Genomic DNA, 15,746 nt, shown 5'->3' with positions numbered 1-15,746 from the left:
AGCTGGAATTTTCAATACGTATTTTTTACAGATCTGAGTTTCACCCATGTAGAAGTGGTATGTAATCCATGAGTGCTTTAGGTTTGAGCCAGTGGTTCCATATATAGACTGAAGAGAGAAGGAGAGGGAATGGACCCTTGCCTCACTCTCAGAAGGCAACCCCTTAGTACTTGCTATTTCCCAAAAACATACATTTTGAATTTATGTTGACCTTTTCCTCACTTCACAGACCTCTTCTTTCCTCATAAATATTTTAATTAATCTAGCTCAGGGGGAAAACGAGTTAACTAAATACGGGGAAATTTTAAAAAGCCACTTTTTATAGCATTACTAGAGTGGCAATATAGTCATAGAGACCCTACTATCTGTAACACAACCAAACCTATGTGGTAGAGGACATTTTGGAACTAGTTCTTCAATAGCCAGAGGATTCTCATGATTTGCAGAAAAGGTGAGGAAATGTGAAAACAAGTCCTTGTATTTGTATGAAAGTTAGAATTCTAATGGATGGGCTCCAAGAAAAAGAATCAATCAATCAACTAAGTGCAGTACAAAGGTAGAGTATTTCAAGCCATAGTAAAGATTTAGCAATTTGGTATGAACTGCAATGTCAGTTTGTGATCCAACAGATTGTGAATGCCATTCAATATTTGCTAATGCATTTTCAAATTGCTAACCTCGCACTGGCAGCAAGTGATGACATCACAATCAGGAAGTACAGAACCATAGGCATTGAAGCACGTCCTGGTTAAATACATGCAAACTACTAGAATGCCCATTCCATCATCCTATAGTTAGAACTTGATAATATATTTAGTGAAGATATGATCAGGTTTATCAATGAAATTGAAGTTCGTTCACTAGGAATACCCCCATATATAGGGGAAAGAGAATGGTTTGTAGCACAAGAAAAAAGAAACGTATGAATACATCAAGAAACATCCTGGTAACCCCAATGCAGACTGTGGCACCCCTGAAGATAGGAGACCTTTTCCTATGTTGCTTTTTGACAAAAAGAAAACCAACCTTCCTCTTCCATATTTTCCGGGATATTTGGCCCACTAGTGGCAATTAAAATTTCAAGGAAGCAACAAACACTGTTTATGACTATGCCCCTCACCCCCCATTTTTTAATCATCCATATATATTGCTTTCCCTCATCTACTGTGAAAAAAATGCTTAGTTTGAAAAGTTTGCCTGACTTACGTGCGACTGAATGCTGGATCCATCATTCTGCGCTGTTTGTGCCAGCGTTCATTATCAGTAACAGTCAACACACCTTGACCCATACATCTAAGGGAAAGAAAAAAGAAGTAGACTGGCAATCAGAAACAACAGAGACTATTTTTCAAAATTAAACAGTGTATGTTCAGACCACAAGTAGGTTTGAATTGCAACATTACATCTTTTTATCATACCAACCACAGCTTCTTCGTGCCCATCAATTATTCCTCATTCGAATTACAGGATGGTCAAATCCATTACAATTCATCACTCTCATTAAAGCTTACACATGCCCACAACAATTCCTCATGCCAACCACAGCCTCCTTATGTCTGTCAAAGCTGCCCCATAACTGCTACAACTTCCACATTCCCTTCACAGCTTTCACATTTGCACCACTGCTACTTAATGTCCGTCAGAGCTTCCTTATGGCCTGCACAGATTCTGCAAACTCACCCGCGTGTTCTCACGAGCATGGCAGCTTTCTTATACTCATAAAAACTTGCTCACACTCACCTCAGGTTTCTCATTACAATAAAAGTTTCCTCAAGCCCAACACAACTTTCTCATGGCCTTCACAACTTCCTCGTACACGTAATAGCTTCCTAATACTCATTAAAGCTTCTCTATGGCCATTTCTGCTTTCTTCTGCACACCACAGCTTCAACCAACTCACTATAGCATTCTCAGGACAGCCATAGCCTCTCCATGTCTAGGCCAGCTTCCTCATTCCTGTCACAACTTTCTCATTGCCACTCACACCAATCTATGGTTCATCATATATATCCCATTTTCTTTTTGCCTAACCCAGTTGCATCATGTCCAGCACAGTTTCCTCATACTTATTACATCTTTTTCAGACCCTCGTAGCTTTCTCATGCCCACATGTTCCTCACACCCTCCATATGTACATTTTACATATGCAGATATCCTAAAAATCGGGCATGAATTTGACCTTCACGGACCTATCTTGTGATGCCCCTTGCCTAGACCATTGTTTCATGCTCTTCATAGCACGCATTCTAATGGATTCATATAAGCATAATAGAAAAACAGGAACTCAATTTAATCACAAATCGAATCAACAAAGTCAAGACCCTACACTCTAGTGAAAGATGAGAGTTTGAGGAGTGCAAGGACTATGTCTCTTGATTGATGATACTAACCTTTCACCAAATATATCAAACATCAGCTTGTAGACATTCTGATCCTTTTTATATTGCGGAGACATCAGGAATTCCTTGAAACAAATCAACAATCATGTCAAACATTTTTTTTTAAATTCATACTATATATAATAACGCTACCATTTGTAAACGTGACTTGCAACAATAATTGCTGTGGGCCAGACCCCCCAGGATATAGCGGCATAAAAGTACAAATTTTGCGGCACAAAATTGTAAATTTAGCGGCACAAAAATGTAAATTTAGCGGCATTATAGCGGCACTTTATTTTACTCGTAATCATTCCGTTTCAGCCCTAAATCAATGGAACCTGTTTTAGCATAGTATTCCTCTTTGAAATAGGCATGTGTAAAGTTTCTGCAGCTCTAATCTACTAACCTACTAACCTTGTGGGAGGGGGCATATTTCTCCCAGGGATTTTCTAGCGCCCATGAGTGCACCCCTGCCGGGGCACCACTTTCACTGCTTCCTGGGTGCAGTCGCACCGCTCCCCTTTGCTCCATGGGTGCAGTCACACAGCCCCCATTTGCTCCCTGGGTGCAGTCATACAGACCCCCCATTGCTCCCTGGGTGCAGAGGTACAGCCTCCTCTTGTGTTTTTTTTTTTTTGCAGAGTTTTATATAGCGCGAACTAGAACCGAACCGAATCAGTTATCAGAGCGCTTTACATAGCACCAGTTACGTTACATGTGGACACACTTTCATTTTAGGCACGGGGAGATTAAGTGATTTGCCCAGAATCACAGGGGGTTTTTGGCGTCGTTACCGAGACTCGAACCCAGATCCCCAGGTCCGAGGTCGAGCGCCTTAGCCGTTAGGCCAACCCCACCATGTTGCGTGCACTGACTCCCTTTTATGGGTAGTGTTGACAGGGCAGACATCTCGCAATAATCATCCTTCAGAACCAGGTTCCCCAGTTCCAAATTCAGTAGCTCTGACCATGGTGTCACATCCTCTCCCCCACTAAACACCATACCGCCCACTGAGAGAAACTCGCACTGCCTCAACTATAACCCAATTGTGCCCGCTATAAACACCTGGATGCGGCTCAATTTAAATTACCGCGCCAGTCGTGCTTGCCAGCTGATTTCGCAATTTTTTCGTGAATCGCGAAATGCTGGAGGGTCTGATTAATGACGGCAATGCTCGTCACAGCAAAGAGTGTGATCCTCATTTGATAGGGGAGAATGCATTCTTACAATGGCAGCAGAGTGCAGCATAAAAATCACTATACATAGGTGCAAATATATTCTCAAGTGAACAGCATTTGTGGAATGACATCATTATCAGTGACCAATAATAGATGGCTTCGCTTTGATACACAGTAAGAGTGGCACCAGAAGTCACTTTCGCTTTGTGGGGTTGTAATTGGTGGCTCTCCCACAGCGTCAAACGAAACCCATGGTTCTCTGGCTTCCTTTAGTGGTGTGGCATAATCTACGTTTCTCACTGAGAAAGCTTAGCTTGCTCCACTGTAGGAAACATGTACTAGGCAGCCTTTCATCATAGGATCGCCATGTCAGTATATTAGAGGGCTCACTTTATTTAGGGCGGCCCTATCTAAGTACTTCTTTCTTACTGGGGACCACCATGTGAGGCATAGGCACCAATGGCACCTCGATGCGATGCGATAAAATGCCTTCCAAATCAGGGCAAACCCAAAGAAATGATGGACGGAGCACAGACACTTTTCAGACACTCACCCCCCGTCACAGATCTGGGTTTGAATCTATCATTGTTCTTTAGCTCACTTCGCCATCCCAGTTCAGACCCAGCCATATGGAAATCAGTCTTGACCCTTTTCCTCATGGGAACAGTCCATCCCGAACTGCCAGGTCATCCCTGGACCGGAAACAAGCATCCTGGGACCGGTTTAAATCCAATAGCAAAGTGAGCTGGGGTGGCGAAGTGAGCTAAAGAATGATGATGGATTCAACCCAGATCTAATAGTGACTGGGGGTGAGTGTCTGAAAAGTTTCAGAGCTCAGTCCATCGCCTCCTTGTGTTTGCTTTGTTTGCCCTAAGTTGGCGGAGTATGCCCAAAAGTGAGTCTCTTGCTCACTTTGCCACTGGATTCAAGCTAGCCTGGCTGATGAGGGGTGCTATCCCAAAACCAGTCCCAGGATACTTGTTTCCGGTCTCGGAAAGACCTGGATTGTCAGTTTGAACTGGACTGTTCCCATGAGGAACAGGGTCAAGACTGATTTGCATACAGCTGGGTCTGAACTCGGGTGGCAAAGTGAGCTAAAGAACGATGATGGATTCAACCCAGATCTTATAGTGACTGGGGACGAGTGTCTGAAAAATGTTAGCTCTCTGTCCATCGTCTCCTTGTGTTTGCCTTCCATATCTGGGTCACTGGATGTTTGTTTGCCAAAAACAACCCCCACTTTCAGCAAACCAATTAATTGCTGAGCAGGTCACCATGCACTGGCAACCTGCCTGAAAATGATTTTTTGCAAAACTACTCTCTGCATGTTAGCACTTGAAAGCAATAAAAAAACACTGCAGCACAAGTGGAGCACCTTAACAAAGGCATGCAGTTCCTCACCTACTGAGTGGAGGCAGACGCTCTGCTGCTCTTGTGGCCTCGTGGATGACCATTTGTGATTTAAATTACCCTGTAAGTCTTCTAGTTTTAAAGACAAGGGGTGGCTAAATGGGAGGAAGAGGAACCTCCTTCTCCCCCAAACCCAAAAGAACTCTACCCTGCCCTCTGTTGCGTATCTTTTCCCTTAACATCTAGAACCACTTGAATAGCCTTCATGAACATGTTCTAAGGACACCATAATATTTTAAAGAGTGGCATTATAGCCCTTTCAAGTGAGATGCCTTTATATAATATGTCTTTTTTCGCCAGAACAAAACAAAACACTGTTTCTGCATAGACTCGCAGGCATTTTTTAATCACAATGTGAATAAATTCATGACTACGTTGAATCTTTTCAACTGATCAAGAAATATTTTTACTGTCTTAAATTTTGGATGAACTAAATGTCACGATTAAGTCAATCAAATTGCTATGGTGCAATTCAATGCTTTTGCATGCATCAAAATGTGTGTATGATAAGCAGGTGAAAGGCATACCTCAGTGACTTCCTTGATTATATTATCATATTAAGTTTTTAGTAGCTCTGTCAAAAGGGGCAGAGGAATAGGTGAGGTCAAAAAAGCTTTGACTTGCTATTAACTTTGGCTCGATTTGTATGTGCTGAGCAAAGGTTGAGGGAACCGAATGGCTTAGCTTACTAAATAGGTGTGCAGAGTGAGTGTTGGCCTCTCAGTGGGCTTGGTCCTGGACTAGGCCAGAGTGTGAATGGTGGGTGTTGGCCACATAGAGGGTTAGGTGCATCTCTTTGTGGCTTAGTGGAAGGCTAGTCCTGCAACCAACTCTTACTATACATGGCTTTAGGCTGTGCACAGTGGGGTGCTGGCCGCAAAGGTGATTCAGGGCAGGGGTTAAATGCTGGTTAGGCCGAACAGCCACACCCCCTGTCTGTATTGGCAAATGCTATGTACAACGAGTCTTGGCAGCATGAAAAATTGGCGTTTGGAGCCTGGCTGCATGCCGGACACTGACGCTTACCCCCACTGCAAATGGCCAAAGACCATGCTCAGAAGAGACAGCTGCAAGGGAGAATAGTTGCAAGGCCTGAGCCAGGCCCTATGACCACCTCCTGATGCATCCAAATGAATGTCAGTCTTGCTACATCGTTGACTGGATGCAGGGTCTGTGTAAGAGTAAATTGTCTACATGGGAAGTTGGGTGAAGGGCTTGGCCAAACCATGAGTTGGATGCAGCCCTTCGGCCACCACAACTGCACTGTGGAATGGTTAAGCCTGTGCAGCTAATGGCAGTATACAGCAGTATATGCCTGAGCCCAGGGTTGGACATCTGCACTTGGTGCGTGACAGGCCCTCTATTCGTCCCCAACTGCAAGTGGCCAAAGGCTGCGTACATAGAAAGGTGGGTTCATGAGAAGCGTGGCACAGGACCTTGTGAAAGTTCTGGATTGACAAGGGGAGAGGTGTGGCGCGGCAGCCAGGGCGACTGACGCTGCAATCTGGGGACCACGGTTCGATCCCCGGCTCCGGCGGCAGGGTAGCCCAGCACCATGTGACTCTGGGCAATAGCTCGCTTAATCTTCCCGACGGCCCCCAGCGCCTAGAGACCCTTACTTAAATTAAATTTCAATTCCCTATCTTAAATCAGGTTTTATTCTCTACCACAACAAACTCTATTTAGCGATTTAATGGAATTACATGAAACACATGTGCAATCAGTAATTAGACTTGACTAATCTCATCGCTTGGCAGAGCCGAGATCTATTGGCTTTGCCAATTCTTGTAGTAGTTTAGTGAAAAGCAATTCTACAGCTTTTAAGATACTCTCATTAAAGACGTGTGTTGAAAAGCTTTCAAGGATACACTCTGGTTAATTTTGGCAGGTGGATTTGAGAACAGTTCAAGAAACATTCAGTTTGATTACCAATTTTGAAACGTTAAGCCCAATTTACGGTTGCAGTATGGTCAGCTTGATTCTCAATTCCGAATACAGATGGCAGACAGGAAAGATTGCTTTTGACCTTCGTCACCATTGGTTAAGTAAAAAACAAATCAATCACCTCTGAAGCAGATGGAACCTCAGTGATTTTAGAACAGAATATGCTAAAGATTTGAACTGCCAAGCATTTACTAATATCGTGAAAGTACATGTATGCACAATAAGAATGAATTTAATAGAGTACTGGTTATGCAACACTGGGACATATCACCAGTGGCAATTCTAAAATCATATAGGGCAATCTGAGAGAAAGAAGAGGAAACATGTATTTTAATAAACTGTATTGTTTTAGAACCATCTATGAGATTTGAATCAGGATAAAATCTACTTTGTTTACTAGTTTTGTTTTTTCAGATTCTGTGCTTGCCCACAAAGTACTGCCAAAAAAGAGAACGAGACCGAAAGTGTGTGTGTGTTTTGAAAGATTTGTCCTTGTATTAGCCATTCAATTTGTTATTCTCTAAGAAAAGAAGATTGAGACTCATCCACTTTCCCACCTCTTGGTGAGAAATCTGTAATTTACTCCACCTACAGGGGAGACGCTTCGCCTGTGTGCGAGTTAACTGTGACACCGGCAGCGGGGGCAGGCATCCGAACTCGGCGTCCCAGAATGTAGCGGACCCGTGAGGAAGAGCGGCAGCCCCTCCCCCTTCCTCACCTGGGACTATATTAGCAACTTGCATCTCCCGCTCCGCGGGAGACGCTTCGCCTGTGTGCGAGTGAACTGTGACACCAGTAGCGGGGCAGGCATCGGGACTTGGCGTCCCAGAAGGTAGAGGACCCGCGAGGAAGAGTGGCAGCCCCTCCCCCCTCCTCACCTGGGGTATTTAGCCACATCTGGCCACCCCCGACGCGGGACGCGCCGGGCTAAGCCCGGGACAAGGGCGGGACCGTCTTAGGCCGTCAGAGGCCGGAGAAGGCCGGGCCAGGCCACCCCTCTAAAGTCCCCTACTTCGGATAAGTCTTCATTCTTCCGTGAGTAATTTCAAGGTACCCTGAACTTTGTAAACTTCAGAAAGGTCTATCCCATAGACACTTTCGGAACTAGATACTCACGTTTATTCAGGATAACATTGGAATAATCCACTGATGGCTTATTGCACGAACTAAGTTTATATTTTATTCGTAAGGACTTTATTGTAGTTGTAATATTGATATTTAGTCTATTATTAACACTGCATCGGTATTCATTCATCATCAAGGTATAATTTTGAGTATTTACCACGTATATCAGGATCGAGGTGGTGTACTGACTAGCTGGTGCTGTTGCGGTTGATAACAAGCACCAGGTCTCACTCATCTTTGAAGAAGGCTATTTTATTGTTATAAATAATTTGTACTGGGTGTTCTTGAACTGACAGTATCTTACAATGGCAAGACGGAAAGTTGGAGGTGGCCCGGGGATGGCTGGGACTCTGGATGCTTACCTGACTAGGGCAGAGTCAGTTATTAACAAGGAAATTATAATGAAGGAGCGCAGGTTATCCCTGGATACCTCCTTTGGCAGGTTATCTGCTACTCCAGTCCTCACAGATACTCGGAACCAAATTACCCCTCCACCAGGCCAAGAAAGGGTTCCTCAGATAGAGGATGACATATCCATATCAAACGGTAGCAGGCTCTCTGGGACCCCGGAACTGATACCTAGCCCGGTCAGGTATAAATTACGGGGAAGAGTACAGAAACAAAAGTTAGTATCTACCCGTCCCAAAAAAAACAGTACCATCCCAAAAAAACCCGGGCAACCAAACAACAGGGATATATAGCTACAGGAAATAAGGGGGTGACAACAGCAGAAATACACGACATGGGAAAGGAGCCCCAGAGAAATTTAATCAATAACGCCCAGAGTGATGGAGGAATATTGAAGACTGGGGATGCTGAGGGAGATTTCTGGGGGAAACTAGAGGTCAAGGTAAAAACCCTGCTGGAACCTATTGTATCAAAATTGTGTGGGGTAGAATCAAGGCTTCTGCTTCTGGAGTCTTCGCTGGCTAATTTTCTGAATGTCACAGGTACAGCGGACCCACAGAACCTTAATATTCAACCCCCAAGTACGACGGATAGAACAGGTGGCAGCAATGATAAGGTGGTTGAACTAGTGCTAATTAGTACAAGGTCTATTTTTACAGGTGGTGTTAGTAATCCCAGTAGAGATTCAAGAGAAAAGACACCCCTAATACAACCCTTATGCACCAGAAGGAAATCTCCTATTCCTGAATCAATTCAGAGGTCAGAGGAGGGGCCTAGTGTGGCTCGAAGACCTCTGGTTATTGACCTCTCGCCAGAAGCCACCCCATATGTAGTTATTCTGAGTCATGCCCCTGCCCTCCCACCGGGAGAGAGAACGAAAGCTATGAACAACTGTTGAATAAAACAGTGTACTGGCTTAGCCAGAATACACCTGATGGAGCGAACATTATCAACAATATAATAATGGTACGCAGGGTTAATTGGATTGGCAGATCTAATAAAACAGGGAGCGGGGACTGTATTATTATCAATTTTGATAACCCTCATATTGCGGGTCGCTTATTATCAAGGGGCCTATGCCCACAGTCAACGAAGGGCACTGCAATTAAATTATTACCCTTGGGGTTTTTCTACAGGCCATTACCGTGGAGGGACCCGGTAAGATCTATCCGGGAGGAAAATTGGCAGGGGAGAGATTGGTCCAGGGCGAGATCACTCTATCATCATTCTACCCCTCTGTTACCTCAGATAACACCCAGCAGTTTAAATAATACCGGGCGCAGACTTCCAGTTCATAACAGGTATGGAAGCCTGCGATTGACTCGAAGAAATTGGTGATTCGGGAGGAGGAAGGAAGATTGACACAGGAGCTGCAGAGGACAGATTACATAGGGGGAGATTAAATAATTTAATCTCCTGGAATATTGCAGGGTTAGCTCCCAAGATAGAGAACCCTAGCTGGATTACTTACATTAAGCAATTTTTGATAATTTGCCTGCAAGAAACCTGGTCGGCTGAATGTGATCTTCTTCTGGAAGGATACAAGGCATATTTTGCCCCAGCAATTGTCTCTAACAGGGGGAGATCAAAGGGGGAACTGGTTATTTATGTTTCTGTAGCTTTGGCATGCAAAGTATGTGTAATTCCTACCTCCGACCCGGGTATTCTTGCTATAATACTACACGGAGGGAATTGTATGGTAGGAGTGGTAAATTTCTATAACTCACTTTCTTCATGTTCGGACTGCAGCCATATACTTGCTCTGAATGCTTTTATCAATAAGTCTATGAGTCATAGTTTAAATAATCTCATGGTCATGGGTGATTTTAATATGCATCCTTGTGGTAACCCCCTACTTACATGTATTTCTGAGTTGAGCTGCCCTCGAATTCACGGATTTCACTTTGAGCACTCGACTGAAGGGGAGTTGCTTAATGACATGATTACCATGGCACTGATGGACCCTTACACTAGATTTGGGGTGCCCACTTTTAAGGGCCATGGGAAGGGGACATTCATTGATTTTCTGCTGATTTCATCCCTTATGCAATCATTTGTACACTCCTTCCTAATTGATGAGAGTGAATTCAGTGATCATAACCCTTTATCATTATACTTAACAGGCCCTTGGGTTGCAAAAACAGGATCAAACCCTAAACAGGGAGAACTGAGCACCACTGATGGAAAGCGTAGACTTAGATGGACCCAAGTAACACCTGAGCTGTTTTATAACGATATCAAAGCTGTATGTGGAGAAGTGTGGCTCACTGGTTAGAGGAGGTAGATCCTGAAGCAGAGGTCAGACATGGGACCAGGGTTCAATTCCCGACGCGGCAGGGTCTTGAGCCCAAATATCCACGGACTCAATAATTCTCGTTTCGGTACCTACTCAAATCTCGGGTTCACACTCTGCAGCTCTGGGCTCTGCTCTGCAGCTCTGGGCATCAGCTTGCTTAATCTCCACTACGGCCCCCCCCCCCCGAGGCGGGATGCCTGGCTTCCACCTTGGGGAGGCCCAGTACGGGTATCTCACAGGGAAAAGCCAGGACGGGTTCCCAAGGCAAGCGCCGAGATGCCTACGGGTAATAGAGCACTATATAAGAACGCATAATAATAATAATAATAATAAGTATGTGCAGATGAAATTGTCACCTGTACACAGGGGGGGCAACAACACACAAAGGTGTTAGTGGCTTTCCAGACTATCTCAGATAGGGTTACGGAACTGTTGTCTGTACCAGTTAAGAATCAGATAAATGTGGGCCCTAAATGGTTTGATCAGCAATGTTCAAAAACAGCAAGAAGTCTGAGGGCAGCTTTAGCTTCCTGCCCCAGAGTGCAAGCTGTCGTAATAGCATGTCGCATGGAATATAATATAGCGTTAGCCAAACGTAAGGAGGCCTTAAGGGACGAGGTATGGAATGAGCTATTGGATCTTGAAACTCTTAAGAATAGCTCAAAGTTTTGGGGCACATTAAAGAAACCATTTCTTGTCCAGGAGACAGGAGGTGGCCTTGAATGTCATAAATTTAAAGGAGGGTTAGGAGGCTCATTTCGAGCAGATGTATGCTTGCCCCTATGAAGAGAATGACAGCCTGGTACCTGATTTCAGTGTTATTAAAATTATACTTGGAAGGGGTGAAATATTGGAAGGAATTCTAGGCTTAACAGCTGGCAAAGCTCCTGGCCCCGATGGGATTCCCCCAGACTTATTCAAGTCTGATCCTTCTTTCTGGGCTCCAATTTTGGAATCTGTTTTTAATGCCGTGGTTCAATGCGGATGCCCACTGTCTTGGGGGATCTTCACTATTGTACCCGTTTTTAAAAAAGGGGATAAAAGCAGCCTGCACTGCTATAGACCCATTTCACTCATAGACTCCATGGTGAAAGTAATGGGAAGGGTTCTCCTGCAAAGGCTCACTCTATGGGTCGATGACAATAACTGCATGTCTGACGCACAGTATGGGTTTTGTAGGGGACGATCTACGACCACCCAGTGCCTTAATCTCTTCTAGATATTAAGTAAGTATACAGTGACTTACAAGGGGACCATCCACCTTGCCTTCATGGACTTGTCCTCAACTTTTGAATGTGTGAACAGGAAGAAGCTGTGGCAGTTCATGAGGGCAAAGGGGGTTGAAGGTGGTATCGTACATTTTTTAGAAGATCTACACAGACACACCCGAGCAAATGTTAGATTTTCTCAAGATCTGAGCGTGACGAAGGATTTTAACATTAAAAGGGGAGTCTGACAAGGATGTATTCTGGCTCCCTTTTTGTTTAATTTTCATATTAATGAATTAGATAGCGAATTACAGGAGGTGGGGGCCGATTGCACCAGAGTGGGACGTCGGGGTATCCCGGTTCTACTATACGCAGACGATGCGGTCCTCATATCCAGGACTGAAAGAGGCCTCCAAGCTCTTTTAAATGCTTTCAAGTACTTCATGACAGACAGGGACTTAACAATAAATAATTCCAAATCATTTATTATGCAGGTAGGCCAGCCACCAAAAAGGAATTTCCAATTTAATGCGGGAGATGCAAAAATTCCCATATCTAGCACGTTCTCGTATCTTGGAGTCCTTTTTGATAACAAGTTAAAATGGGGCCCGCATGTTCTGAAAAAGAAAGGGGACGTTGCTAGGGTGAATGCATCAATATTTAATTTTGCATCTAAATTGGGAAAAAAGCCTACTGGCGCTATGTTGCAATTATAGAATGCCAAATCAGTGGCTACAGCAACATTTGGTAGTGAAATTTGGGGGTATATTCGGGGAGAGCAATTACAGATTGTGGAGAACACTTTCCTGAAACGTTTACTGTGTCTCTCACAAGGTACATCTAACCTAGCTGCCCATGAAGAGCTGGGGGTCCAGTATGTCAGTGACATCTTTTCCCTGCGCCCACTGTCCTGCTGGTTAAAATTGTGGTTAAACCCTGATATCCCCCTTACGCATATGATTTTAAAAGACTGTCTGTCTATGGATAACTCATCTGCTGTACCCTGGCTGAAATATCTTAAGACAAGCTTCTTAAGCCTAGGGCGGGGTGAGTTATTTGAAACCCCTGAATGTATGATTAAGAGGGATCTGGAGGCAATAAAAACGGCCTTCCTCATGGAAAGGAAATTGATGAGGGAAGCTAAAGAGGTTCTGAAACCGAGAGTCAGGACATATGTCATGTTAAAAACAACACCATACACTGAGCCTTATTTAATGGGTTCTCTGTCCTCATACGAGAAATTTTTACTAACCAGATTCCGGTTGAATCGATTTTATCATTTGCTTGTTAGGCCACAAAACTCTGTTTTTAGTGAAGAAGCAACCGCCTGCGGCTGCGACGGAAGGTCTCCGCAGGACATGCTGCATTTTATGTTTTTATGTAAATTATATGAATTTCCCCGTAAACGCTATCTGGTGCCGCTTTTAAAGAAACTTAACTTTTGTCAGATCAGACCAGCCATGGTGTATTTACAACTATTACATAGTGACAGTATCCTTTTCGTATTAGAGTTTTTAAAATCAGCTGTAAAATACGGAAAATGTTTGGATTTATAATGATTTTTGCATAAACTTTCTTGCATATGTATTTAATACACTTTAGCAAAGATCGTATTGCTATAAATTGCTGCTAACTCTGTACTTTTGTATCTTGATGATGGCTTTCTTAATAATGAATTTTATTCCGTTGTATTTGTATCTACTTTTATGGTTTGCAAAACAAAACCGAAATAAAGTTTTATTGATTGATACTCCACCTACATTGAGTATAAATGCAACTATGAAATGAAAAAGGTGTTTACATATTTTTGTAGTCATAGCGCCAAATCCATAGAATTTAGGCCCCCATTACAAGTTTAGGGCTGACTTCTGGCCCATGTGCAAACACATGGTTACACTTAGGGCCTGATTTTGATGTCAGGCAAAATTCCTTTTGTCCGACACAGACTCAGTCCTGGGACCGACCGACACCCGATCGGCAGTCCCGACCCCCTCAACAGGAGGCAACCGAACACTGTTCGGTCGCATTCCTATATTTCACTAAGGGAGCATGCATTACAGCCATAACCTGGCCATAATGCATGCTCCCATAGTGAAATGGGAGGTGCGGTTCATCCCTGCACCTGATGGCATCCCAAGGTGCCTGCCACAAGTTGCAGGGATCAACAGGGGGCACCATATGTGCCACCTTGGCCTCTGACTGGAGGCCGTGCACCCGAAACACACTCTCTGACATGGCATCCATGTCAGACAGGCCAGCATGGAAACCATGTCGGAGACCATGCATTGTAATCTCAAGGGCGGAAAGGCCCACTCTTGAGATTACTAGCTGACGTCTGACTGGTGAACTGGCTCTCCGAGCCCGTCGCAAGCTAGCCAGAATGACCGGCCGGTTTCCTTTCCGACTGTCTCCATCGTAATGAGGCGGTTAAAGAGGAAATTGAGCTGCCAATTATGTTGCAGCCCTGAAGGCTCTGACCACAGGTCGGAGCTTTTATGGGCCGCATCGTAATCGGCCCCTTAATGTTTTTGTTTAGAATGTGGTTTTGTTGACTGAGATGTCTTAGTTTTCCCAAACTATGGTGCAACATTAGTAACCATTATAAAAGTATATGGCTACTCCATATCATTTCCTGATACATTTTCCTGATTAATGAAATATAGAAAGAGGCAACCTACTTGAAGTCTGAGTTTTCGGAAAAAATACCATACCTGAAAATGTATTTTGAAAATAAGAGCCTGGAGAAAATAACAATGATTGAACAAAATCCTTTGAAAGGTGTGCCCCATTCATATCAAACAACTGAACTAATTATGACATGTGCTCATTTTTGTAATTCCGGGTTTAAGGGTAGAAGGGGGAGGGTTCTGCTTAAAGGAGAAACAAAACATTTAATGATTAGAAAGGTAAGCAATAATCTTTATCGTTTGTTCATGTTAATGCACAGTCTCCTTTTCACAACTACCCCTTACACAGAAAGGTGAGCTAGTGGATCGTTGTAAAGCTCTTCCACACTTGCGTGGATAGACGTGAAGGTGGATCCCTACAAACAATACATTCAAAGGATTATGTTGTATCATACCTTTATAGCTCCAGGACTTGAAACTAGCAAAGAAACTTTATGGAAAACGTTAATGCGTACAACATGACCATACTTCTTCGCCCTATGGAAATAAGAGAGTATCATGAGATTGCTATGGGTACAATTTGCAATGCCCCTGTGTTAAATAGTTGAAAACATATATTCTATAACAATATATACACCAAATACCAGTCATTGTATTTCATTTCTATAAATAAATTATATACATTGTCATCTATTTATATTCATGTTATAAATCTAAAGCAAACTATATTCATAAACTTAAAAATAAGTAAACAAAGAAAAAGTATTACTGTGCAACAGTCTGTCATGATCCTTGTCTTATAATGCCATCAAGTGTTTCTGTTGGGTTGATAATCATGTGATCAAAGGAAGGTCGAACTTTTAAGTGTCAACAAAACCAAGAGATTACATTTAAGGTTCATAAAAACATATCTATTTTTGTATTTCGTAATTCTCCTGCCACATATTCATCCAAGCTGTCACACGGCCCTTACAGCTCATTGGATGAGAGAAAAACTCAGCACAAAATTCTCTTTCTTTTTCCAAAGTCCGGGAAGAATCATGGTCTGCCACTGTGATTAATTGAAATAGAGGTGGAAGGAAGACAGCGTTAAACAAAGAGGTATATCCATACTGCCCCAAATTAAGGATGGCATTCTGTCTTTCAAGACCTGCAGTGGAGCAGACTAC

At 43.4% G+C, this 15,746-nt stretch overlaps 1 protein-coding gene across 2 annotated transcripts in view; it reads right to left on the bottom strand.

Moving 5' to 3' along the window:
* LOC144781361 (cholesterol 24-hydroxylase-like) overlaps positions 1-15,746 on the bottom strand; it is a 321,568-nt gene that overhangs the window by 182,772 nt on the left and 123,050 nt on the right. For both annotated transcript variants that reach the window (XM_078660152.1, XM_078660151.1), the window contains exons 3-5: positions 15,033-15,114; positions 2,391-2,464; positions 1,207-1,293 (exon numbers count right to left, since the gene is read on the bottom strand). In XM_078660152.1, the coding sequence (XP_078516278.1) occupies positions 1,207-1,293; positions 2,391-2,464; positions 15,033-15,114 (243 nt within the window). The remainder of the gene's footprint in view (positions 1-1,206; positions 1,294-2,390; positions 2,465-15,032; positions 15,115-15,746) is intronic.

This window comes from Lissotriton helveticus, chromosome 9 (assembly GCF_964261635.1).
Source record: "Lissotriton helveticus chromosome 9, aLisHel1.1, whole genome shotgun sequence".
Taxonomy (NCBI): domain Eukaryota; kingdom Metazoa; phylum Chordata; class Amphibia; order Caudata; family Salamandridae; genus Lissotriton; species Lissotriton helveticus.
The sequence above is the reverse complement of the archived record's forward strand: the minus strand, read 5'-3'. Positions and strand labels throughout refer to the sequence as shown.